Below are 26,036 nucleotides of genomic sequence, written 5' to 3'. Positions count from 1 at the left end.
TAAACTTTAATTGCTTTGTTCCACTCATACTCAACTGCACTAAAACCTTCTCATGCAATAGGATGCATTCCAACTTTTCTTTTTAGCAATAGCCTGCAGGACACATTATCCATGCACCACTGCGTACATGATGATTGATTTGAGCTCTTGTATTACACAATGAGCTAGACACTGACATTGCACCAGTAAGGCTAGGCTACACTGCCTTACATGGGCAACCGTGGACAGGGCTGTGCTGGAATTTTGCCCCTTGACGTCACTGCCTGTTACTCTCTCAGATTTAGGGGGGAAAACGAAGGCTGTGTTCCAATTTACGTACTTGAGTTCTAACTAGAAGGCTCAGCTAGCGCGTAGAATTCGGGCCGCTGGAATTCCAAGCGTTAGTTGAGGGTTCTAGTTAGAGTGCAAGTCCGCACTAGCAAAGCGCCCTAACTAGATTGGGACGCAGCCTTCGTTTTTTTTTTTAAGTTTCACTTTAACTGGGACCTGAAACTCCAGATTCTTAGAAAGCGAGGTAAGAGAAACGCCAAGCCTTCTCTCCACTGTCTCCCAGCACGGGGTTCGGTCGTGGGCCCCGTGTGACGGGGTGGCTTTCTTTCTGTGCTCGAAGCACGCAGTTGCTGAGGGGGAATTGGAGCGGTTTGTGAGGGTTTTGTGTGAAGGTGAATCGGGATGTGCAGGCAGGCAGCCGGGCTGTGTTGGAAATGGAGGGCGTGGGCTCTTTCCGGAAAAGGAGGAGGGGGACAGACATACTTTACCTCAGAATTAAAACATTTCACACGTTTGCACAGCTTGTCTAACGTGCCAGTTTTGTTAACGTCGGGTCGGCAGTCAGCGCCGTAGTACTGTGTGAGGTACCTAAGTGTACTTGCCTCCACACTTCTGAAAGTGCCGTCGAGGGGATACAAATGCGGAAATGTAAGTGTAGGGAGCGAGGCAGGCTGCTACGTTATACACACACACACACACACACACACACAGCTGTTTTTAAGCCAACGTGTCTTCCGTCGCTAACACCTAACGTCCTAACAGTGTGAAAGCCCTCTTTCAGTTTGTTGAGTGCAGTAAAACTCGCCGTCGTCAAGTCCTCACCACGCCATGGCTAACAGTAATGAAAGTCATCTCAGTGCCAACTGATTAGCTTGTGTTGTGAACTGAGGAGGGCAGCATGGCCCAAAACCGTCCTGAAGGAAATGTCTCTTTACTTTATGGTAAAAATGACCTGAACAGAGGTACAAGTAGCTGTCAACAAACAACTTCAGTAAATGAAGTAGGCCTGTCAGGTCCAGAAAGTCAAAGTCCATGTGCCAGCTGATTAGGCTACCAACCAACTACTTGGGCAAATAAAGCATCAGGTCCAAAAGCTCCTCAGGTGGTTTCTATAGAGCTGGAGATGGCACAAACCACTTTTTCTTTCCTAATACTGATATTGAAACCTAGAGTATCCACCGATACAGATCCAACATTTTTTGTCTTGAAAAGCCACTGAACTTTAAATAAACAAAATTCCAGTGAAACACTTCACTTGAGATGATCAGCTCAAACTACTTAAATGGGGAATTGTGTACAGTTTTGTCATTAAGAGTGTTTTGATGTAAAATGCACCATACTAGACAGACTTACTGACTCAGATTTCTTTGCAGTAGTGGTGATGAGAACTAGGAGTCATGATTAGAGCTTAAACTATATGTTGGGACACAACTGCTCATGTCTGGTTCGGACGTTATTTCACAAACTAGAAGAGTAATTGCGCAGCTTAATCTGTTCCCAGATGGACTCTAGGGTGTTTCCAGGCAGGTACAGTGGTATTTTAGCTACTTGCTATGGTGTCCCAGCTGGTTCCTAAAGAGCTGCTAAGTGGTTGCTATGGAATCCTAGGTAATTGCTAAGGTGCTGCTAGGTGGTTGCTGTGGTATCCCAAATGGTTTCTAGGGTGTTTGCAGGCAAGAACTGTGGTATTTTAGCTACTTGCTATGGTGTCTCAGCTGTTTCTTAAAGAGCTGTTAAGTGGTTGCTATGGTATCCCAGGTGGTTGCTAAGGTGCTACTAGGTGGTTGTTGTGGTATTCCATATGGTTGCTAGGGTGTTGCTAGGTGGTTGCATTGGTACACCATCTGGTTAATAGGATGTTGCTAATAGACTAGTATCATCATGATGTAAGTTGGATGCACAAACTTTGGCACTCCATTCATTCCTCTTGGGGGGAGGGTTGTAATTTAATGACGATTGTACGAAAACCTCTGAGCAAAACGCTGTTAACAGATTTTTTTTCCCTGTATTTTCATTTTTTAAATTTCTTATTAAAGAATATGTAGGCGAAAGCCTTATAAAACTATTGTGAACAGGCCTTAAACTCACCAGAATGAGTTTCACTAGAATGATGTGTTTGACATCAAATCACTCTGCCTGACTTTGTTAACATCTTATCCATTTACTTATGAAGACACTTTGATAAGTCAGTGGAATTCCCCTTTAAATACTCTACTACCTCTTGGGGGCTGTTCTTCTCTCTGGCTAAAATAAAATAAAGAGGTGTAAACTATAGCAAAGTAGTCCAGGCAATGTCACCAAGTGAACTGATTGAAATTAAAGCCCAAAAAAGTAAATAGGAACTGGATGTAAAGGACTAAAATGGAACTGTGGAACAAATAGATTGCTTAGATCCACAAAAATACTTGAAAATACTAAAAAAAAAAAAAGTACCAACCCATTAAAAATTTAGTATATGTAAGTAAGCACATCAGCCTTTTTACTGTTCACGTCTGACTGTCTGACCATCATTGATTCTGTTACAGTATCAAAAGCTGAAGTCTGTTGTCTACTGTAAAAGTACAGGCCTCAGGGTACCCTTATTACTTTTAGCTGTAACACTTATATTACAAATGGTTCCTTATTCATTTACAGTCACAGTCACACCTTCTGTAAATGTATCAGTTAGCATTTTACTTCTAGTCGCAAATGAGAGGGAATTGTGTACTTCATGTGGCGTGCTGATGTGTTAGGACACAGGAAGCCGTAGGCCGCTAGTTTAGATAGTATGAGTCAGAGTCAACCACTGACATTTTGATCACATACTTAATTTCAAAGTGTTTACGTGAAAGAACTAGGTCTTAAAGTTATCGTTTACCATGTGTGTCAATAGTTTGTGTCTTGATCAGATATTTGAAATATCACAGCATAGATTGTCTTTCTGAATGTCTTACTGCGTGCCTGCCTCTCATACATGCTTTGAACTATTTTAAGTAGTTGTGATATTAAATTTTTTCTCTGTTGACTTAATGGAGTAGATTCCTCTGCAGTTGCATGACAACGTATTTCCATATCCCATCATCCTCTGTTCTTTCAGTGAAAATGTGAGTGAATATTTTTGTAAGTATGTGTGTGTGTGTGTGTATATATATTGTTGTATATATATTATATATGTGTGTGTGTGTGTGTTATATATATATATGTGTATGTATATATATATATATATATATATATATATATATATATATCTATGTATGTATTTATGTATATATTTTTTTAATAAGTAAAACCCTGGCCACATCTGCTCTCCCCAGGTGCGTCACTTTGTGGCGCATGTCATTAATTTGACCGGGAATGTACTTCCTACTTCAGTAAGGCCTAGTCTTGTTGAAGCTGCCTTATCAGGCACCAATGCCGTCTCTGTTTGCGTACTTGTATACAGGGAGCTAAATGCAGATATTTTCTTACTCAGTCCTGAAAGACTTTATTTTTCTTCAGGAAAGCTAATATTTCAATTGCAACTTGGCAAACATGTCTAGACCACAGACATTGTTCCTCTCAAAAGTAGCTAATGTGCTGAAATATTAATCTATCCCCCTACAGAAAGGATATTCAAACTTTCACTTTGATATGAATTTCAAATCAATAACATCAAGGCCCCTGCAGAGCTCAATCATCAAACTGAATCTCTCTGTCATTCCCCACCAAACGTTTTAACTTCACCACCGTTGAACCCGACTGTCTTTAAAACCTCGATTTAAAAAAGGGACATGTTTGACAGGCTCTCCGATGCTCGAGTTAAAAGTTAAGTCTTGCCTTTGAGGTTAGCTTTCTTCGTTCTCTGCTGTAAGTCCCTTTGCTATTTTAATACAGTCTTTTTATGAATAGCAATTCTGCGCTCCATCACGGTACACTAAAAGAATAGGCCACAGTGAGCTTTCTGTTTTTGGGAGACTACAGGGAAGAGAGAGATAACTTGAGTAATTATGCTACATTCTCAGTGTTGTAAAAGCACACATATGGACAAAGACACATCTTAAAGCATCACGTGAATGTGCTCGTTTCAGCTTAAGAAGTGGAACTGCACAAGTGGAAACAGCAAATATATGTTTTCAGTGTTGTTTGCCACACTGTACAGGCCTTTTCTGGCAGATGTTCTCCGTTCTAAGGTAGACAGGTCTTGTTTGGAGTCTTATGTGGTTAGATATGTCTACTGTAAGAGAAATGGGGGAACCCCCGAAGGTGCCCCACACAGAAAGCAGAGCAGAGGTTAAGACTGTTGTTATTGGTTTTATTAGCAGTTGAGAAATCTACTGATCATTTTGAAGATCAGTTGAGGTTTTGAAAAAGGCCAGAAAATAGAAATACACTCAGCAGTATCAAGGGCCTGTATGTGGGCAGATACGTTATTAAAAATAAATGTAAATCAAAGAACCACTTTTGGTTCCCTAAAGAACTTTTAAATGGGGACAAAACATTCATATGCTCAGATTTGATTTTCAAATAATTGTAAGTGAAAATACAAGGTTAAGTAGTGATTTATAAAATGTGAATGTCATATGAAAATGTGTGTAGATAAATAGAAGTTCCCAGTCTGGCATGCCCGTGTGGTACAGACATTACAGCACCGAATTCGTGAATGTTTTTTACATCTACAAAGAAGTACATTTTATAAAGGAGGCCCTGGTTTAGTAAATAAACGTGTGGGTGAAGAATCTTTTAAAAGTTTAAAGGACCTCCACATAATAAAGTTTTTGGATTTACAACTATCCAAGCCAAGGACCTTTAACAAACATTCATTTTTAAATGTATAACCTTTTTTTAACATGAATAAAAAAAAATGCCTTGTAGGGTCATGGGAACAGTGAATGATTTGTGCAGGATGTGTGGTTTTTCTGAATCATCTGTCCTTCAGGCTGCATCTCTGCGTATACTAGAGATGTACCAGTAGCCAGTTACACCTGTGTGATTTACATGGACATCTCCTTGTTTCTTGCTGCCCTCTGTGACATTGTAGTGGAGACGGTGCCACTGCAGCAAGCCATGCTGTTGTGTAGTATAAAGATGACAGTTGCTCCTAACCAGGCTGGACTGGGTTGTTTGAAATAATCTGGTCAGAGTAAGGAGGCCCACCTCACTGACCTGCTTAAATGCGTTGCTTAAAGTTTTGATATCCAATCTAGATAGTTTTACTGGGATGTTGGGATGAAATCAATGTGTACTGTTTTTTTTGTTGTTGTTGTTCTGTTTGTATTGTTATATTTCTGCCTTTTCCCCCCCTCTTAAAACCCAAATTGGAGCAAATAAGGTTTCCTGAAATATGATTGAAAGGCAGGCCCACTTTGATTCAGGCATGTACTGCAAGACTGCATGTATAAAATCAGCAGGGAGGCAGGGTGTCCATGAGGCTCTCTGAAATTAAAATAGCCTGGTTGTTCATTTGCTGTTCGTGGTTAATATGTATAAGTAATGCGTTCAGGCCTTTATTTGTCTGGTGCTTTAGGTCAGTACTTCTGACACCTAGTCCTTTGTACCTCTCAGTTCAGTGCTGGCATAAAATGGGCTCCCTTTAGTGTCTTTGTATGTACCAAGGTGTTTTCAGTGTTCAATTCAGGGACAGTTTTCTCGTTGACGCCATCATTTGGTCCTTGCTCACCGGAGATGTCAGTCAATGATGAAATGCTGCTCAAGGCAGCAGCTTCCTTTTGATTTTGTAATTCGTCACTTATGTTGGTCAAAAGAGATCCAGCCAGATTGAATTTAAGGCATTTTCTGTGTTCAGTTCTCAGGTTTGGATGTGTGCCTCATCAAGCCTGATCCAGAAAAGACAGCACCGGAGAATTGTTGGAAAGACTGAACTGCTATTATCCGTCCACCTTTAGAGGTATGTGTCTGTGTGCTGTGTGCATACAAACCACCAGCAGATGTTGTTTCTGTCATGAACCTTAGCAGTGGACATCTTGTTGTCCGATTGAAAAAAAGAAAATGAAATAATTGGTGTTTGTCAGTCACTTGTAATTACATACCACATCTTTTATACAGGTGTGAAGTTTGACTTACATCCCTACGTCATATCTAAGGTGTTAATATCCAATCTAGATAGCGTATTTTAAACTTCATAGCACCTAGATAGTGGTGCAATATACAGTACTGTGCAAATGTCAGAAACCACCCTCCATTTATCTAATTTCCAGCAAAATGACCAGTACGTTATTGACTTTTTCAGGAGATATTTCTAAGAAAATTAGATATGATAATCCACATGCTTTTAGAAAGAGGAACATCAAAGGAAAATATGTGAAAATCAGAAGTTGCCAGTGTTTAATGTCAAAACTTTTTGAAATATATAAAGAAAATGGGACTCCTAATAACATGCAAGATCTGGTAGACCATCAGTACTGTCACCATCAGATAAACAGCGCTTAAAACTTTCATCTTTGAGAGAGAGCAGAAAATCAAACTCCACCTTGTTTCAAATTTGAAAAAATCCACACTTGTTTCTGTCCATCTTTCCACTGTGAGAAGACAACTCAGCACTATGAGTTTGAAAGGATGTGTAGCTGTCAAGAAGCTGCTGAGAAAAGGAAACACAAAAGGAAACACAAAAGAAAATAAAAATTGCAAATCAAACAATCTGCTGGTGTTCTCAGAACAATATCCAGACCTCAACATCATTGAATGTATTTGTAATTGGTATTGGATTGTGAGAAGCAGAAAATGAAATTTACTTCAGAAAGACTGAACTTTGGAGGTATTTATGAGAAGCATAGGAGAATTCTCAGCACTGCAGTGATCCACTGATGTTTTGGTGGTGTGTTAGTATGTGTTGCTCTGGTATGAGTGGATCAGACACAGCAGTGTAAACACTGTTCACTCACTGTCCACTCTATTAGACACTTCTACCTTGTTGGTCCACCTCATCTGTTGCTGCATAGTTTGTGTTGGTCATCCTGTAGTCCTTCATCAGCACTCACAGGACGCTGTTGTCTGTTATTTTTGGTCGGTGGACTATTCTCAATCCAGCAGCGACACTGAGGGGTTTAAAAACTCCAGCAGCACTGCTGTGTCTGACCCTCTCGTACCATCACAACACACACTAACACACCACACTGTTGTCCGTGCCATGCGCAGTATGCGTCAAAGTATTTAATTTCTCTGGAGTGTGATAAGTTGGAACACATTTTGAAAATCTTTGAATGCAATGATGCTTCTTTATTATGTTTCATGTACTACGTATCACTACATCCAATTACACAGACATCTCATAGACAACAGGGAAATCTTTAGACAGCTAGGCCACTTGGGAGCCTCTTTTGAAGCTATGTTAAGTGAAACATGCAGTTGAGTGCTCTTTAAGCACTGATTATTTCCATGGTATGCTCAGAACAGCATAATTTGTTGTGATATCTTCATATTGCCCGCCATTGCCATGTAGCAACATGTTTAGGCTCTGTACAGTTTTGTACTTGCAGTTTTTACTTGAACAAGATCTCAAAACCGCTTCACTTGAGACACTTTGGATTTATTAAACCTGTTCGTCTTTGACTTTCTTGGCAAAGGAGAGCAACGTGTTTTCTCTGTACCATGATGGAGATTAACATTTGCATTGCACTGATGCCTATCATCACAAGTACGTATGGTTGGGTCAGAGGAAATGTTAAAATGTGTGTTTCATCTCTCTTCCGTTCTTTTTCTTAGAGGTGTGTTGAGGGCAGAGATGTGGGCTGGGCTGAGTCACTCTTTCTATCTCTCTCTATCTTTTTCTCTCTCTATCCTGACCAGCTCTCCTCAGAGGGAGTGCAGGGCCACAGTTAATTAGGCTTCTTTAATCACCTGAAGTCACTCACTCTGACACTCTTTAACCTCACCGTAAATGGGTTATTATTACCTCTGAAAACCCCCTCTGTGGTTTCAGACATGAAAGACTTATTTTAGCTCTGCTCGAAAGTGAAACACTATTTAAGCACTTTCTCTAATGACTGAATAAAATTACGTCCTCCCCACACACACCCACACACCCACACCCCCACACCCTTCACCTGTGTATTTGCCGTTGATTTCCTATGGATTTCTGTTTGGAACAAGCAAAGCTTACGATGGTTATGAGGAAGAAAGTGTTTACTTATTAACATATTTAATTAAATTAAGAGCAGACTGTCAAGGCTAAACATTTTTAATTATGTTTATCTTTTATCTTTATGACCACGCAGAGTTCATACTGCGTGCTTCTGTTATTTATGTGAGGCAATCAGCGCGATTCGTTTTGTGATTTTGAGAATGCATGCTGTGCTTGTTTGGCCATATGAATCAAATAACCTAGTTTTTCAGCGCATTGTAATCACTGTGAGTAGAGCGCGTTTTAGAAAACGGAACAGAAAACAGAACTGCACATCCAATGTGAGCAAGCCAAAAGTCCATGTTTATAGTTGACAGGCTGGTACTCAGAAGCCCAGCTTTGTTGCCTAGTTTAAAGGGTCATAACTTGTCCAGTCTTGTATTTTAATGATGGTGCATAGAGCTCTTAGGCTGTGCCAGCATTTCCATTTAGCATCATGAATCTGTGCTACCTCTTCAGTAAGCCTGGTCACTTACTAAAAATCGAATAACAAAACCCACAAAACACAGTGAGAGCAGTAGAGGATTTCACAAAAACAGACAAAGTGCAGTAAAGTGTAAGATTTTGAAGCCCTATTTGGACGGGGTTAGTTTTTCTTGGGGAGGAGGGGTAGGATCACTTTTACCAGTGTTTCTCAGTGATTTTAGTCCTGTCTAAATCCTCCGTCAGTCATTTTAAGGACTGCATACTGTTGCATCAGTAAAGATTTCAGTGCCTCTTACCTTCTACGCAACTAGCCGTAGAAATAAAATGCGGTGATGTCGACTGTTGGATGTTTCGATAAATGGAATAACGGCTAAATGAAATGTTTTAACATGTTTTCTACTGTTTTCTGGCATGAAGGCAGTGTGTAAATCCAGTAGCTGTTCCTGTCTCTGTCATTTAGATCAAGATTTCTTATCATGTATGAATTGGTTATAAACCTTACAGAAGTCCTGTGGTAAACTGGCTTTACCCCACCTCCCCATGGAAAACTGAACCTGTCCTTATAGGGCTGTAGAATGATTTCACACATGTGCTACCTTTCATACCTCTGAAATGATCATGAGATATAAGCAAGAGGCGCTCTCTCTCTCTTCATCTCGTGCAGACAAGAACACATGAATTGTGGCGTCTGCCGTTTTGTCTGGTGCCAAGCACCCTGATGAAAAGTTATGCTAATAGCCCCCTGAACACTCAGATTGATGGATGAGGGCTGCAACAGCTTCCATATTTGGGTAGTCCCTTTAGATTATCCACAACATGGAGGCAGTGAAGGAACCCCCCTAACTTACATACGCTTCCGACTTTATGCTGAATCAGTCAAACAGGAACTCATAACTGGGTGTGGGAGTGCAAGAGTGCACAGATACTTATATACTGTATAAATAAGAGTGACAATTATGCTGGTAACTAGAGTTGGCCAATGTGAAAACTGTCACCAATACTGACTATATATATTAATTTCTTTTGTAAAAATATAGTTGTATGCAGGGGGTTAATACTCCTCTAGCTGATGCTTGGCATAGGGCAAGGGGCGCTTTGGCTCATGCACTGCAGCTCCAGTGTCCAGTTTAGTTGGCAGTGCTTTTCTGTGGAGATATTACAAACTCTGTGTGTGTAAGTGAACATTTGTCAGCATTTGTTTCACTCTAAAGTAGCTGAACTGACTAATTAGTAGGGTGTTTGCATGCCTATGGACATATTGTGTGCTGGAAATAAACAACTGTGTTTTTTAATTTTAGAGTAAAACAAAGTTGTGACAAAAAAGATGAATAAGAAATATTTTAAATTCTGCATTGTTTCTATAACAATATTTTATAACGTGTGTGTGTTAACATATTTCATTTCCAGACTTGGCTAATTTCAAATTTTTGTCACCGACATCCAATGATGGCAAAAGTGCATTCCAAACAATGACTGTAGCAAACTTTATAACCATTTATAAATATATACTGTGTAATCCATCAATGGATCCAACTCCAAAGTGATTGTAGGCCGGTCACTTACATTCTCTTTGCGAAGAAATTGCTTTAAAAGTTGTTCTCTAGCTGAAGGTATTGCTTTAGGAGCGTTTAAAAGATGTATTTAAACATGAACTCAACAACAACAAACAGCATGTGAGCAGCTGGGCTTCAGCCTGCACTAGTATGGATGGTTGGAAGAGTCAAATGTTAATGTAGTTAAAAAAGGTGATGTTAATCATTTGTTGTGTTAATGTGTTCTTGACATGTTAACTTCTAGGGCCCTAATACACATACATAGCCCTTATATAAGTTCCCTTTTCATATATACATACATATAAGTTCCCTTTTCTCTGTATGTTAAAAATACAAAGATATTTGGTCATCTGTGACTGCGTTTACACATTGTGGTTAATGGCAGTTCTCTGAGACCGTCTTGAGGGATCTGGCTCTGACATCCCTGCATCGACTGCCAGTCCTGACCAGGGCTTTCTCACAACCCCGCACAGCTCTATCGTTCTGATTCTGGCATCTGTGCAAATGCTAATAACCACATATTTGGCTTCCAAGTGACTCTGGCCAGTAAAAAGAGTGGCATTCCAGACAGCAAAAGCAAGCTGAATCAATTTTTGCCCCCAATCTTTCTCCCATTTTTGTCTCCATATTTGGAAATGTTTACCTCCTTGTGGCTGCACAGTGCGGGAGGAAGAAGGGGTATGAGTCATTTTAACAGCATAAGGGCCTGCCTGTGGATCCTCCTCAGTAAACTCCCATTGAATAAGGGCTTCACTTTAGTCTATAGAGACACGGGACATGCAGTGAGTACCTCTCTATTCCTTATTGTGCCATTGTCTGTCTGTCTTTCTCGCTTTGTGTGTGTCTATCTTTCTTTTGTTCTGTCTTTTTTTTCTCTCACTGTCTGTCTGTCTGTCTTTCTGGCAGCTAATTAAGGATGTAGGGTAGTTTTTTGGGTGCAGGGCAGTGAGCTGGGCCATGTTTTTGTTAGTGGTGTTGTGATGTAGTATAGAGATAGCTGTCTCCCCACTGCTGTGATCACTGCTCTTGATATGTTTGGGCAAGTATGATTGAATACCTGGAGTGGATTGCACTCCCCTGACCTGTTTAGAGTAGCAGTGCCCTGACTGCAGCAGCAAGAGAAGCACTTAAGGTGCTGTTTCTGAATGTTATTTGGTAAATATAACACTTTTCAGTGGGAAATGTATGATTTTTCTCTTTTTATGAACAGTACGGATTCCTGCAACAGGTTTCCATTCAATTTAGTGGAACATTTAATACATCCTTGTGTTATATTTCTCAGCGGTCATATAGTTTAATTATAACACTTACGTTTGTTTATTTTTGTTGGGGAATTTTTTTTTGCCTTTATATCATATGTTAACCAAAGTGTTAACCAAACTAATATAATTAAATAATAATAATACTTTTGCTGTTCCTTTGTGCATTCATTGAAAACATTCTTAGATAGTAAGACAACCTTCACCCATGTTTGCCATACCATAAATGGTATTTTCCCTTCTTGCCAGATACCACACACCACTGGCTTTGCAGTTTCTTTAGTTGTTGTGGTTGTTGTTTGTGTGCATTCCATGTATTCTTGTCTGCTTGTGTACTTACGCTGCTTGCGGGAAAAATGATCAGCAATATTTTTCTCAACAGAAATGTGCTGGGTCTCCACAAGACACACTGTGTGGCGGTCAATTCAGCAAAGATCTGGCTTCCCACATATGGACCTTTACATAGATCCATTACTTACTATGTTCAGCTGTAGATGCTTCCTTAAAAGGGGCATCAAGTTCAAATATATGCATGGAGAGAAGTTGAATGTGGAATGCCTCGCCTGGTCCTCATGTGATAAAACTGTGTGTCATCAGAGATGTCCTCTGTCTGACCCAAATGACTCAGGGACTCGCAGGCAGGCAAAAAAAAAACAAAACAGTCAGACATCACTAAATAGTTTAAGTTATGTAGTTATTTGGGTCAGTGAAATTTATCTGACTGGCTACTGTCTGATTCTTCTCCAAGTTTTATAGAAGATTTCCTGCTTCTGTTTGAGTCATTTGTTTGTTGTTTTTATCTCAGAGTATTTTTCACCAATGGTCTGTATTTCCTGCATGTGAGTGCTATTTTTTGCAGCTTTTGCAAGGCTTTCTCTCATCTCAGATGCCCTAACACCAGCTCATACAGCTGGCTGCTCTAGATTACTGGACATAAGTAAAGCAGGTGCCCATGTGGTGTAAAGAGCCTGGGCTGATTCAGTCTGTTGGCACTTTTCAGCAGTGCTCAGTGCCCCGTGTTTAATTTTTCTAAATCAAAGTCATGAAAGGCTATCATGAGTTTTTCAGGAATAGGACCTTGATGGGTTTGGAGGGAGCAAAAATAATACCTTTCATTCCTTTCAGGAACAAGCACGTCTAGTACTTTTCACTAAACTTTTCTCTCACTTTAGCCCATGTTTGGTCAAAGAATTTGTTGAATGCAATTGAGGCTTAGCTTCTAGTGGCACCATATCTGGAAAAGTACAGCATCTGTTTTAGAGCCTCTGATTTCTTTTGACCAATTTTTGTTTATTTGCAGATGGCTTTTATTGATTGAAGCCAAAGCTGTTAAGCCACAATTAGAGCAGCAAAATGGTGTCCTGCCACCAAAGTTTTTAAAGCAACATTTTATCTGGATTGCTTTTATTTAATTTTCACTGTAGCCCGAAAGGCTTAATAGTCTGTGTAATAAACACATTTAAAAGCTCTGCGTGTGCTTTTTTATAACCTGAATTGGTTGTAAACAATGGAATGGAGGCCTACACTACCGTTGCTCACAGCAGGGAGGAATTGTTGTGTTTGGAATTTGGGGAAAACAAAAAAAGGGTAATATTTGAGAGTGTAGTGTTCAAAATATTGATACAGCTGTATATCGTGGATAAGCTTGTAACAATACGGGCATCAGTATATACTAAGTTGAACACAGTGATTGCTGTAATGATATTTCTCAGTTTACATTTACACAGTAAAATTGATACTGCATTCAAGTCTATGTGTGCAACGTGATAAACACTTTTTAATAGTTAGTGCTTTCCTCTTTGTTTATTATTATTTGTATAAAAGACTGTGTTGGAGTACAAAGTGTTTCACTCAGTTCTGTAAGTTTGCTTTGCATCTAGGGAGAATGGAGCACAGACCGAAGTTAATTCATTATTGTGTGCTGTTGTGTGTTTGAATGATGGTAGTATCCTTTACTAACTGTTAAGACATTTATGCTCATTGTGAGTTGTGTACTTGCTAGTTTCACTTTCAGTGTTGTTTAGTTTGCAGTTGACGTGAGTTAATAGTTTGTTGCCTGCTGCATTTGGCATTTTGTTTGTGTTTGCAGAGCTGCTTCTTGTTCTAGTGCTGTTCAAAACAGAACAGGTGATGATACTGTGCTATATTTAATCTGTGGCATGTGTTTGTGAGCATTTTTAATGTTCACTGATAATTTTACAGCCACACACTCCGCCTTCCCATTTACAGCCACAGACTACTGCCTTTCCGTGCTGCTGCCTTTTTGACGAAAGTTCAGCCTTTTCCTGCGCTGACCAGTACCTCAGAGTGGATTATACCTATAATGTGGTTCTTAGAAATTCACCCAGAATATTTGTTCACTCTTTTGTAGTTTCAAGCTTAGATTTAAGGTAAACATTAATAAAAATGTCATTATCATTATCATCAACAGTGTTTATTCATTTATTCATTACTGTAGTTTTTTAAAACAAATTTTCGGGTAAACATTTACCAAAAATGTTTGTCGTACATCTAGCTGTGTTCCGAAAGCTAGGCTGCAGACGAGGTCCTCGGTAGTATTGTCCTATGAAGGTTCCTCATTTGTATTATATGATACAAAAATGGAACAGTCTACCAAGGCCTCTTGGTCACATCATCAGAAATCAGTTGGCACCCAGATTTAATTGAGATTTAATGTTGATGTGCATGATAAGCTGGCAAGCACAACGTTGATGGGGATGTATTACGTGACAGGCAGAACAATTAGTAATTAAATGCTGTCCTGCAGTAAAACCAGTCAAATTCACTGAAAACAGATGTATTTCACACCCTGCATTAATTTTAGACTCTCTAAACCAGAAACACAACTAAAGAAGTAGCATACTGTATATGTAACTTCATATTTAACTGACCTTTTTAAACAATATGTAGTTGGTGTTTTCATTTGCCAGCATTTCTCCTGAACTTTTAGACTTGTGCACAAAGGATTATGGGTGACAGAAGAGCGTGAGGAATACTGTTTGAAATGAAAACTGTTGAAATGAAAGCTGCATTTCCTGGCTGTATAGGAAAAGCCTTGAATGATGGAACAGTCTAGAAATGCAACTCACCTGTAGCCTGGCTTTTAGAGCGCAGCTATTGTGTCGTATCATGTCACTTGTATTGTCATACATATCGTATGGTATCGTATCGTATCGTATCATATCATATCGTATCATGAAGTTGTTGACAATACCCAGCCCTGTTGGAGAGTGGCACAACACCATGCATTTTAGATGAACAAAAATAGCTTTGCGCATTTTGGCACTTCCTTCACTTTTCTAACGCACTGACATGTTGACATGCATCTGGTGATTTCTTTATTTTTCAGACATCAGTCAGGATTGCCTGTGAGTGAATAGAACTTGTGCTGGGCTAGGACCTTTGGCTTAGCAGTACTCTTAGCACTAAAGTGCTCTTTGGCTGTTTACACATTCTTCATAACCCATGCCATGGAAACGGTGGCAGGGAAAGGTGGAGTCTAATGGGATTTTACATAGCTGAGAGGGGCGATGTTCCCGCCGCGAACGATAGAGCACTGTGATAATCCCATTACCTTTCGCTCCGTGCTAAACAGGGCCTGCACAGCCGGCACCACGTAGCTCCAGGCTAGCTAACTTGCTAGCTCTTCACCGCTTGTCTTAATGCTGCTTGATGCCAGTGCGAAGGGTCTCAGCCTCTCTCAGCTCACAGAACCTTTCATATCTCTCCCAAATTTCTCTACCAATAAGGGAGACCATGCATCTTGAATTGTAGAATCATTTATAAATGTCAGTTTCACAAATCATTTCGTTTTTCTCTCTTCCATTTTCAGTCGTCAGTATACCAGAGTTGTGTAACATGATTACCTAAGACATCTCATTGTAATATTCAGTCATTTTTCTCATTTAGTTAGTGTCAGAAGACAGTCACATATGTCAGAGTGAAAATCTCATCAATGCTTAAAAACCGCTCAGTGTTCCTTTGTGCATTTTTCTACAGGCTCGTTTGTTTATAAAACAAACCAACAAAAATCCCTTCCTATACCGCTTGCTACCACATTGTTTGTTTCAAAATATGACGAGGGCCTCGCCATATTTATTGTTCTTTCAAATTAGCACAGGGTGGATAAGGTTACACATGTCTATTTTAGTTCCGCCTCATACACGTGCTAGCAATCCCCCCGCCGTATCTCAAGAACCCAGATTAAGATTTTAATCTGGTCTCACTTACTTCTCACTGCTGCCCTTAATTTTGTGAGATGACTGCGCCTCCAGATTGAAGATGATCTGCTGTTTGTTTTTGCAAAGTGAAGTAAATCCAAGTGGATCTCCTGTCGACAAATAAACTTCAGGATTGATTAACAAGTGCAATTAGATGCTCAGGCAGATTGAAGGAGACTGAAGTCAAATAAGGGGGTGATTATCTGCTTAGAAAAGGAGATCCACATTAAGGGTTTGATTGCTTTCTATTTTTACGCCTAATTCTTTTATTGACACAGTCTAAGCAGTTATTTTCCTCTGAGAATTTGAGCATTAAGAAATGATTGGGAGTCAAGCCCCCCCCCCACACACATAAACAAGTAAACGTCAGTAGTCTCATGTTGTAATGCTATCCATGTTACAGTAAGGTCATGTTTAACCTTCTTCATGTTCAGGCCACTCTACTTAGGCCAGCATATTTTGGTTATTTCTTAGATTTTTAAGTCTTTTAATGAGATATAATTTTATATGGCGTCTCTTTTAACTACTAGTAGGACATGTACACATACTGGTATGCTGCTGCACTCATAGGTTGTGCCAAGCTATGAAATGCATGGAACCCTTTGTATATTCTTATCACAGCTCTCAGCACAAAGCATGACATTTTCAGTGGAGTGTCAACAAGAAGCATTATTGTTTCTCGATAAAAAGCAATGTCCTGCTGTGTTGGGTTTTATAGTCACAATGTTGTTGTAAATTCCATTTATCATGTAATAGAGTTACATTTATTCACAGTTCTGTGCAAAAGTCAAAGACCATTCTTAATATATTTAATTTGCAGTCAAGTTATTCATGTTCCAAGTGATTTTTCTGACAAGTTTAGACGTAAGCTGGATTCCTGAATAGAATGGAAGGTGTAATAAAGGCAAAAAGTGGCCACACTAAATACTGAAAAAATTGATTTGAAGCTTCTGGGTATTTTCATGTTAAGTGTTTATATGCTAAAAAAAGAAGAACTTGTACTTAATGGCTGTTTAAACGAGAAATTGAATAAATGAAGGAGGTCTCTGACTTTTACACAATGCCGTAATTATATGACTGGTTAAGTGACGCTTATATTGACTATAGTACGACGCAGATATACACTTTTTCTGAACCTCGGAGGACGTCTGAACCTTAATCTGTATTTGGACCGATGCCAGTGGATTCTAGTATTGCCAGTGCAGAGTCTTTTGTTGTTCGATGGTGCTAAAAGCAGTTTATAAAAATCAGCATTTTCCGTTTGTTTCGATTTTTTTTTTATTTTACGGTGGTGACAACTAAGCAGAGCCTGGTCCACTCTGTCTGCTTGTGTTAGTGCAGTGTTGTAGGACAGCATCACAGTTCCACCAGTCTGAGTGCTAGCATTTCTGGCTTACCTGTTGCATTCCACATTATCGGGTTCTAGTGATGTTAACCTGGACCTACTTCGACCCTAGACAGTGAACATCCTGATGTAGAAGGAGAGCAGCAAGTGATGTGAAATGGCTAGGATTAACTCTGGTATCGCGACAGTGGCATTTCTTCTTTGAAATGCCAGTATTGCCAACCTCTCTTAGGTAACAATAAACTCTAGCAGTGTGGCACCATTGTGTTGATCAGTAAAAAGAGGAAGGAGCCACGTGAACAGATCTTCAGGATACATAATATGTACAATTTTTCATTTGCCTGATGTTTGTTAAATTGGAACTACAGTAATACAGTAGTAATATTTTTTAGAATGATATTTTACAGTTTTACAATTACAGCAATTTTGTTAGAATTCCCACATTTTCTTTGCTTAGTCAACAAAAACAAGCAAATGAGGAGAATGTCAAGTGACCAAAAGACATTCCAAAAGACATCCGTACAAAACAGGCAGTGACCCTGGGCAGGCCACTGAACTTTTTGGAAAAGCCAAAAGAGAACAAGGAGTTTCACTGCCTCATTCAAGAGCTGAAACATTGAAAGATTTCAACCACAGCTTGGGTGTTTGTAACACTGTACTTTTGGAGATGCAGCTCCACACTTGACGAAGCAGAAGACAAAGTAATCCTTTTGACGTTTGTAGGAAGTTCTATTTGCTGGGACACCACCGATCAGTCATGCTGGTGATGACCCATGAGTTGATGCTGCCTGTGACAGTTTGCAGAAACCAGAGAGACAACAAGTAAAATAAATGTTGCATTTTTGCCTTCCGAACAAAATTGGTTGTGCAAGATAATCAGCTTTATAGGTGCTCAGATTGATCTATTGACATCCAAATAAAAAACACTGTCTTTATCTAAAGTCTTTCAAGGCCTTTGTTTTGACACTGTGATACTGCAGTTAGTTTTTATTTAGTTATTTTTTGTATTAGAAATTCTTCAAAATGTGCTTAAGAAAAACAAATTGTGACACAATATGCCACAGCAACGCATCAACTAGACCTAGAAGCCGCATGGTGACACAGACCCAATTCTTGAGTTCCTCAGTGGTGTTCCTCAGTGGTGCATTTTATGCAGTCTTCCCAACTTTCACAACCTTGCAGTAGATTCTAAAGCCATATGGCTAAACAGTGAAATTGCAACAGTTGTTAGTACTACAGAAACTGTCTGTCTCTGACCTGTTGTCAAATTTGGCTACATTGTAATAATTTGGTTTTCTAACATTCATCATTTGCACTCTGTGTCATAATGAAAGCAGGTTGACTTGCTGGACATGTTCGAAACAAACCCTGATTCAATTTCAGTGGTGTAGTGAGTGTACATGATATCAGCTGATGCCTGGCATTTCAGGCTTTGTGACAGCTTTTGAAGACAGCTTTCTAATAGCATCTGTTTCACTGCAGAACAGCAGGTGGACTTCAGTCACAGTGCTTTATGAGTAATTAATGATTTAACCACTAATACACCTGTTATGCAAGGGATTTTTTCCAGTTCCACTGAATCTGTTGTAATCCTCTGTCCAAATGAATGCACCTCTGTTTATTGCTACCAGAAATCTGATTGTAGCGATTACAATCTCGGGGGGAAAAAAAAGACAGGTTCCCGTTATCTGCCAAAAGCAGCTCCATCGTTCCTACGCACTCAGTTCTGGCCTGGGCCTGGTTTTGGTATAAATGGCCAGTAACAGATTATTCCTGGATTTTGCATGGACTCCATGATAATGGAATCCATGTGGTCAGTACACATAACAGACTCGTACACACACAAACCATTTGACCTGTCTGGTTAATTAACTGTGTGCCTGTTAGTGACTGCATTTATACAAAACATAGTATATTGAAAATATATTACAGTACATTCTGTAATTTTACAACTTATTGACAGCATATAACAATATATTTCGTTTTGTGTAGAGACAAAAGTAAGATCCCGGCCTAACTAAGGATTACTTTGAGGCAGGTCAGGAGAGCACAGTTGGTCCATAGCTTGAAATTAGTTTGGCATATTAAGTTTATTTGTCTTTTTTTCATTAGAGCTAGTGATCATTGACTGCCATTGAGCTGTCTTTTAAATAAACACAGTGACAGCTCTTTTACAGTACTGTCTTGTTCTGCTCATTAGCTTTTCTACCAGGGACGTTAGACTGATGGTAATGAGTCAAATTATTTTAATATTGATGTTGTGAAAATTAGAGTCTATAGGACATGTCCTCACTCTAAAGTGCAGATGATTAGTTTCTTTCACTGCTGAGTTTGTGTATGTAATTAATCATAGGAAAGCGTATAATGTTAACAAATTTGAACAATACCTTTTGTGCTGCCAATTGTTTCCTGGTGATATTTCAGGCTAAAGTTAGCTAGTTGGTTTCCACAAGTTTTCTTAAAGCTTCTTAAAATGCAGTACTAATAGGAATTGTTCTTATTACACAGCACAATGGAGGAAATGTGGAGTGAAGAAAAAGGCTGGGAAGAGCTATAATGGGTTATTAAATAGATGAGCAAAGTGTTCTGGATTCTATAGAGAATGCAAATTGCTCTTTTTAGCTCGCATTATTGGCATTTTAAACGAATTCTCAGGCCATTGTTGGCTTCCCTTTTAACTTAGCGGGGGTCTTGCTCTTGAACTTGATTATGAAAGGGAAAGGTGGGAATGGGTATAGTATTTGGAGAAGAGAAAAAAAGGAAAATGATACATTTGGTTGAATGTCTCACTGACTTTAAAGCTCTGTATTTATATGGTAGGTCAGTGTTGGAGAGGAAATAATTTGTCATTCAAGGTTATCAGCTCAGTAATGGAATGGCGTAATGTCTCTGTGCAGCGGGGAGGGAGCTAACAGTTCTCTGTTTTAACCTTATTGCCATAAGCTTGTTTGCAGCAGCACGTTTTGTTTATTTGTCTTTACGTAGCATCTTGTGAAGTCATTTTCTGTCCCTTGCCGGAAAGCCAGTCAGCAGTAACTGGATTTGGTGCATTAGGGCTGACATAGTCGTTAAAACTGAACACATTTATTGTGACTGACTCAAGCGTTGGCCCAGTTCAGGCTGGAGGAGCCAAAATGCTCAGCTACACTAACCTCTTTTGGTCTTCTATAGCAATACACAGTTAAAGGGAAATTATGGCTAAAATGAAAATGTACCCTTTGTTGTATCTGTTGTAAACACATTGTACCACAGTGCTGCAGTAATCTTTAAAGTGATATTCATGGTTTAAAGACTAGGAAACCCCTTTCAGATGATGGGTCTTGCTTTGTGGTGGATTTATTATTTTTTATTTCCGTTAGCTGGCAGATGTAGAAGGAAGGCAGGTAGCTAGAAAATTGATTACCAGAAATGAGAAGGACAAACATACCTCAATTTGGCCTCTTTTCTCAGGTTGAAAGGATTGAAAATTTTCAGTGTCCATTTTGGGGTGAGTAGAGAGAGAATTACCGTTTTCTTTAAAATTTTGTTTGTCTACTCTGATGCTGACTTTGTTGTATGTATAAGCCTATAGATCAGTGACTAGGCTAGCTCGCACTCAGTCTCGGTTGACGCCACAGAGATTCCTAATGGTTGCATGATGATTTGTGTAATGTAGCAGTGCCCAATCCTCAGGGCGTCAGCCACCCTGAATCAGCACACCTGCCTTCGTATTCTGATGCCCCTAAAGGACGACATTATGTGGATCACGTGTAAAATTAGTGTTGGAGCTAAACTCTGCAGGGTGGTAAGTCTCCAGGACCAGGATCGTTCACTGGTGTAATGCATGCTGGGTATTGTAGTGATATTAAAAAAAAGGTGAAATCTGTCAAAACCATGAGACTAATTTTAAACTGAAATGCCCCTTAATAATCTTAAGAATTAATAGATGTATTGAGAAGGTATGATAGCCAAACAGTGTTCCATTTTATCAACTACTTGTTTGGTAAACTAAGTTGTTGGTTAAACTCACCACCTTAAAATAACAGTAACAATGGTAAAACTGCACTAATGAATAATATGACAGTTAAGCAACAATCTTCCTGTAAACGTTCTGCTGGACCTTGTAGGTGCTGCGTCATAGTGAGGGTAGTAACTGAATATAAGGCTCTAAAGCTGTCTGACGTTTGTGACAGTGTATCTGATGGGAGTGTATTTATTGATTTTTAGATTGTTTGCTTTGTGCTCTGTCCCATTATGAGGATTTCGCAACTCAAAAGTACTGCCTCAGAACTCTCTCACAATCACTCTGTTCAATTTCATCTCTGAACTTCTGAAAAAGCCAGTCATTTTTATTGATTCTTTCATTCCTTGAGTTCACTCATACGATCCCACTGAGAAAAAGCCTCTGAGGAATAAACTGTTGCACCTTCTCAGTGCAGCCTGGCCGCTGCAGCCTTCTGACGGACATACAAAATAAAAGTCTGTAAGTTTCTGCGTGCACCGTAGTGTCTTCAGCAGCATGGGTAGGACCGTCGGTGTTGGGCCTTTGCTGCCTCAGCTCTCTGAACGTGCTCCAGGCTCACGTGGCCTGCAGGCTGGATTAATTGCTACCGAGCCCTTTGTGATCCAGGAATGCAATTACCTACTGACCCAAATCATCCGCTTGGCAGGGCGTCCCTGTTCCCTCCGAGCGCTGCCAGCACTCCTCTGGTCCTTTATGCCCTCCCGGTATTTCTCTAACTACACTCTCCCTCTCTGCGTTCCCCTGCGCTGTGCAAATGGAATAATGTAAGAGTAGAACTGCTCAGGCTTTTAGAGAGGGTTTTCCTTCACCAAAAGTATATTTTAACCATTTAAACTCCAAATAACAGTCAGACTTCTATTTTTCTTTCTCATAAGTACATACCCTACATAGTAGTTTTTAAATTTCCAGTAGGTACTGAAAATAAGGGTTAAAATGCAAAACATAAGTCGTTCTTGGCGCTTAGTAAAGAACATAAATAAATAAATAAATTAAACAAGACAAATAATTTACTTCAGCGAGATGGTTTAAATGCAGAAATGGCTCACAGCTGGGTTTTGAGTGTTCCTCTTAGGGAAGATGAGATTTCCAACTGACAGGAAATTATCGGCTGCGTATCCCATGTCAGTGGATGAAATGCTTTCGAACACCACTTCAGGGGCTGTGTCGGAAACGTTTAGAGCAAGCAAAGTCAGTCACTGTTTATACTGTTTAAAAAAATATTGAGGATGTAGGCATATGCACATTGCCTCAGGGCTGTGATAAAATCAAAATATGGACTTGACATAATTGTGAGAGATGCCTCATAACAAAGTTAAACATATAGACAGTAGGCAAACATTGATTTATATTTACACCTAGATTACATGTGCAGTGTTGCACATACACAGTGTGTGAAAGATGTTACCAGGAATACCAGTTTATGCCAGTATGTGATCACAAAGGGAAGTAAAATTGAGATGTTAATACGAAGGGACATAAAATTTCAGTGAAAGTGATGTGTAAGAACGTCATCCTTATAGCATTATTCACACCATGCAGTGTGGTGCTGAAGTCTCAGCCTCAGTGGGAATTGATTCCTAAATAAGCCTTTAGCCTCTCTGAGCTCCATAAGCTGATCAGGAGTTTATTCTCTTAGCCTCTGATCTCAGGTTACACACGTTATGTCTGGACATATTGTCCTGTAACTTATGAGATAGAATAGCATGTGCTGCAGCATCACAGGACAGCTTTACCCTCCTCGTCTCAGTGCTCATTTTAATCCTGATATGTCACAGTAAGTAAGAGCCTGACCAATGTGAAGCTTATGAGCATTACTGATTTTAAAGGGCCCATATAATGGAAAACTGAATTCCCCTTGCTTTTTTCTGAAATAAAAGAGTTTGAAGTAAAAAGTCCATACTGGAAACTAAGTTGCAAAAACAGCTTGTTTTAAATGTATTGTTTCTGTGATTACATATCTGTTTTTTTAGCCCAGTTTTCTTCAGTTTTCATCATTTCAGCCCAGTTTCACCCATTTATGTTAAGGTTTTAAGAAGTGTTTTTGCTCTGAGTGCTTTTTGAGTGAGGTGTAAAACAGAACAGCCAGTCAGAGCAGAGCTCATTTATCTCAAGTCAGTCTTAAAGACACAGTAACAAAAAACAGTCTTTAATTCTAGGGGGTGAAATTTCCAACACATAAAACCACCCAAATGTTATAAAGGAAAAATTAAATAACAAGGAAAATGGGATAAGGAACTGAAATTCAGAGAACTGATAGCATCATTGTTTGCTTGTTTGCTGACTGATATGATTGTCAGCTGTTAACTGTGAATCGTCAGATATGATTGATTGATTCTAGTTGTCAAATTTAATAAATGCAAACCGGAGGAACTCACAAAGTCTTTAATAAGATGAATGTTGTAGCACTGGGCCTATGGATTAAAAAAAAATTTTTTTTTTTCTTCACGTAGAGAGTATGTGTTATGAAGTTTTTATGCATTTAAATATTGTTTTAACTGTAATAGTGTTTGAATTCACATTTACCATTTCATCCTTTATTACTCTAATAAATGTTGGCAATTTGTGAAAGTTAGCTTGTTGATGTTTTATCAGCCTTAATATCAGATTTCGTCTGCCAACTGATATATTGGTGAGGCCTTAAAATACACACCCCTATTAAGATATTTTTGTCCTCTGAATTTACCTTCCAGAAGGGGCTGACATGTTTTGATCCATGTTTAAAATGGTCTGAATAGTTTTTAAGCGAGTTTGGGAATGCATGGACCACTGTAATATGGAAACTCTGCAGCAGGTGCACATAGATATAAGGAGATACTGGCCAGCGCTTGTAAGCCTGCTATTTGATTTGAGATGCTGAATAAAGAAGAACGTTGGACTGAGTCCAGTATGTGCCACACGAGACTACAAGCAACTAATCTTAGAATGGCTGTAATGTAATGAATGAAATAAAGTAAAGAATGTCTAGAGTGCCCCACTGCAGTCTTGGAGATCAAAGAGCTGAAAATGAGCTGGGTAAATAAACGCCAGAAGGGGAAAACCTCTCATTGATCTTCATTGAGTATCATTATGCCATATACAATCTACTATATTAGAGATTTTTGGAATATATATTCATCTTTTATTCTGAGTAAATATCCAGCCTGAAAATCATACTTAGGCAGTGGAATCAAAAATGATCTTAAAAGGCTTAAAAATGAAGTGATTCTCAGATATGGAAAGGAACTAAAATTCAGCATTAACAGCAGTGTTATAGTTTGTGTTTTATCTGGGCATGAGCTGCACTCTGCTGGTATTAAACCCATCAACTTACACTTACAGGATGCTTATATATATATATATATATATATATATATATATATATATATATATATATATATATATATATATATATATATATATATATATCGATCAGGCATAACATTTATGACCATCTCCTTGTTTCTGTGCTCATTGTCCATTTTTTTTTTTCAGCTCCACTTAGGCGCACTTTGTAGTTCTACGATTGCAGACAGTAGTCCATCTGTTTCTCTGCATACTCTGTTAGTCCCCTTTTACCCTGTTCTTCAGTGGTCAGGACCCCAATGGACCCTCACAGAGCAGGTACTATTTGGGTGGTGGATCATTCTCAGCACTGCAGTGACAGTGATGTGATGGTGGTGGTGGTGTGTTAGCGTGTGTTGCGCTGGTCTGAGTGGACCAGACACAACAGTGCTGCTGGAGTTTTTACACCTCAGTGTCACTGCTGGACTGAGAATAGTCCACCAACTAAAAATATCCAGCCAGCAGTGTCCTGTGGGCAGCATCTTGTGACAACTGATGAAGGACTAGAGGATGACCAACACAAACTGTGCAGCAACAGATGAGCTATTGTCTCTGACTTTACATCTACAAGGTGGATTGACAAGGTAGGAGTGTCTAATAGAGTGGACAGTGAGTGACACAGTGTTTAAAAACTCCAGCGGCACTGCTGTGTCTGATCCACTCGTACCAGCACAACACACACTAACACACCACCACCACATCACTGTCACTGCAGTGCTGAGAACGATCCACCACCCAAATAGTACCTGCTCTGTGAGGGTCCATGGGGGTCCTGACCTCTGAGGAACGGTAAAAGGGGGCTAACAAAGTATGCAGAGAAACAGATGGACTACAGTCTGTAACTGTAGAACTACAAAGTGCACCTATATAGTAAGTGGAGCTGATAAAATGGACAATGAGCATAGAAACAAGGAGGTGGTCATAATGTTATGCCTGATCTGTGTGTGTATGTATGTGTGTGTGTGTGTGTGTGTATATGTGTATATATATATATATATATATACACACACACACACACACACACACACACACACACACACACACACACATTTTTTTGAAAGAACTCTTAACACACATCATTAGACAGATTGGGATGATCTGAGGTATTCCAGAGCAAGCCAAGTGGGATCATACCAAATCCAAAGAGCTCAACAGTGAAAGCCCTATTCCTGGGGCAAAGGCCTGGCCCGCTCGCAGTTTTGGCTGGTTAGAGAGGGAGGCGGAAATGGATCAGATTACAGTAGTCCTGCAGGGCCGTGTGCGCCTCCCAGCAGCGCTGTTCTCCCCACTGTACAGCCCTGAACATCATGCATAGAAATCACAGTCTGGCCCCCCTAAGACAGCCAATTGCCTGTCACGGATTACGTCCTATCAGCTTTTAAAGCAGGTTATCAAAAATGGGAGAAAGGAAAACATACAAACAGAAAACAAAAAAGTGGAGGCTTAGGCAAATGGTTTACAGCGCTGTCCTCGGGGTATTAATGCAGGGAAGATTTAGCCTTTAAGGCAGAGTGATGCCATTACGAGCCAAGCGTGCATGTGAG

The 26,036-nt window shown here is 39.6% G+C and overlaps 1 protein-coding gene across 6 annotated transcripts in view; it reads left to right on the top strand.

Annotated features, from left to right (window-relative positions):
• Positions 1-238: 238 nt before the first annotated feature.
• LOC118808028 (LIM domain containing preferred translocation partner in lipoma) overlaps positions 239-26,036 on the top strand; it is a 249,321-nt gene continuing 223,523 nt past the window's right edge. The window contains exons 1-2 of one of the 6 annotated variants that reach the window (XM_036570363.1): positions 239-514; positions 6,032-6,133. Coding sequence is in view for 1 of the 6 variants with exons in the window: in XM_036570360.1 (XP_036426253.1) it covers positions 11,122-11,126 (5 nt within the window). In the remaining 5 variants the exon portion in view is untranslated. Of the gene's footprint in view, positions 515-588; positions 919-6,031; positions 6,134-10,958; positions 11,127-26,036 lie in introns of those variants that run through there. The other 5 variants (XM_036570361.1, XM_036570362.1, XM_036570366.1 and 2 more) reach the window with 5 other exon arrangements.

This window comes from Colossoma macropomum, unplaced genomic scaffold (genome assembly GCF_904425465.1).
Source record: "Colossoma macropomum unplaced genomic scaffold, Colossoma_macropomum, whole genome shotgun sequence".
NCBI classification, from domain to species: Eukaryota; Metazoa; Chordata; class Actinopteri; order Characiformes; family Serrasalmidae; genus Colossoma; species Colossoma macropomum.
This window is presented reverse-complemented; position numbering and strand designations above follow the sequence as displayed.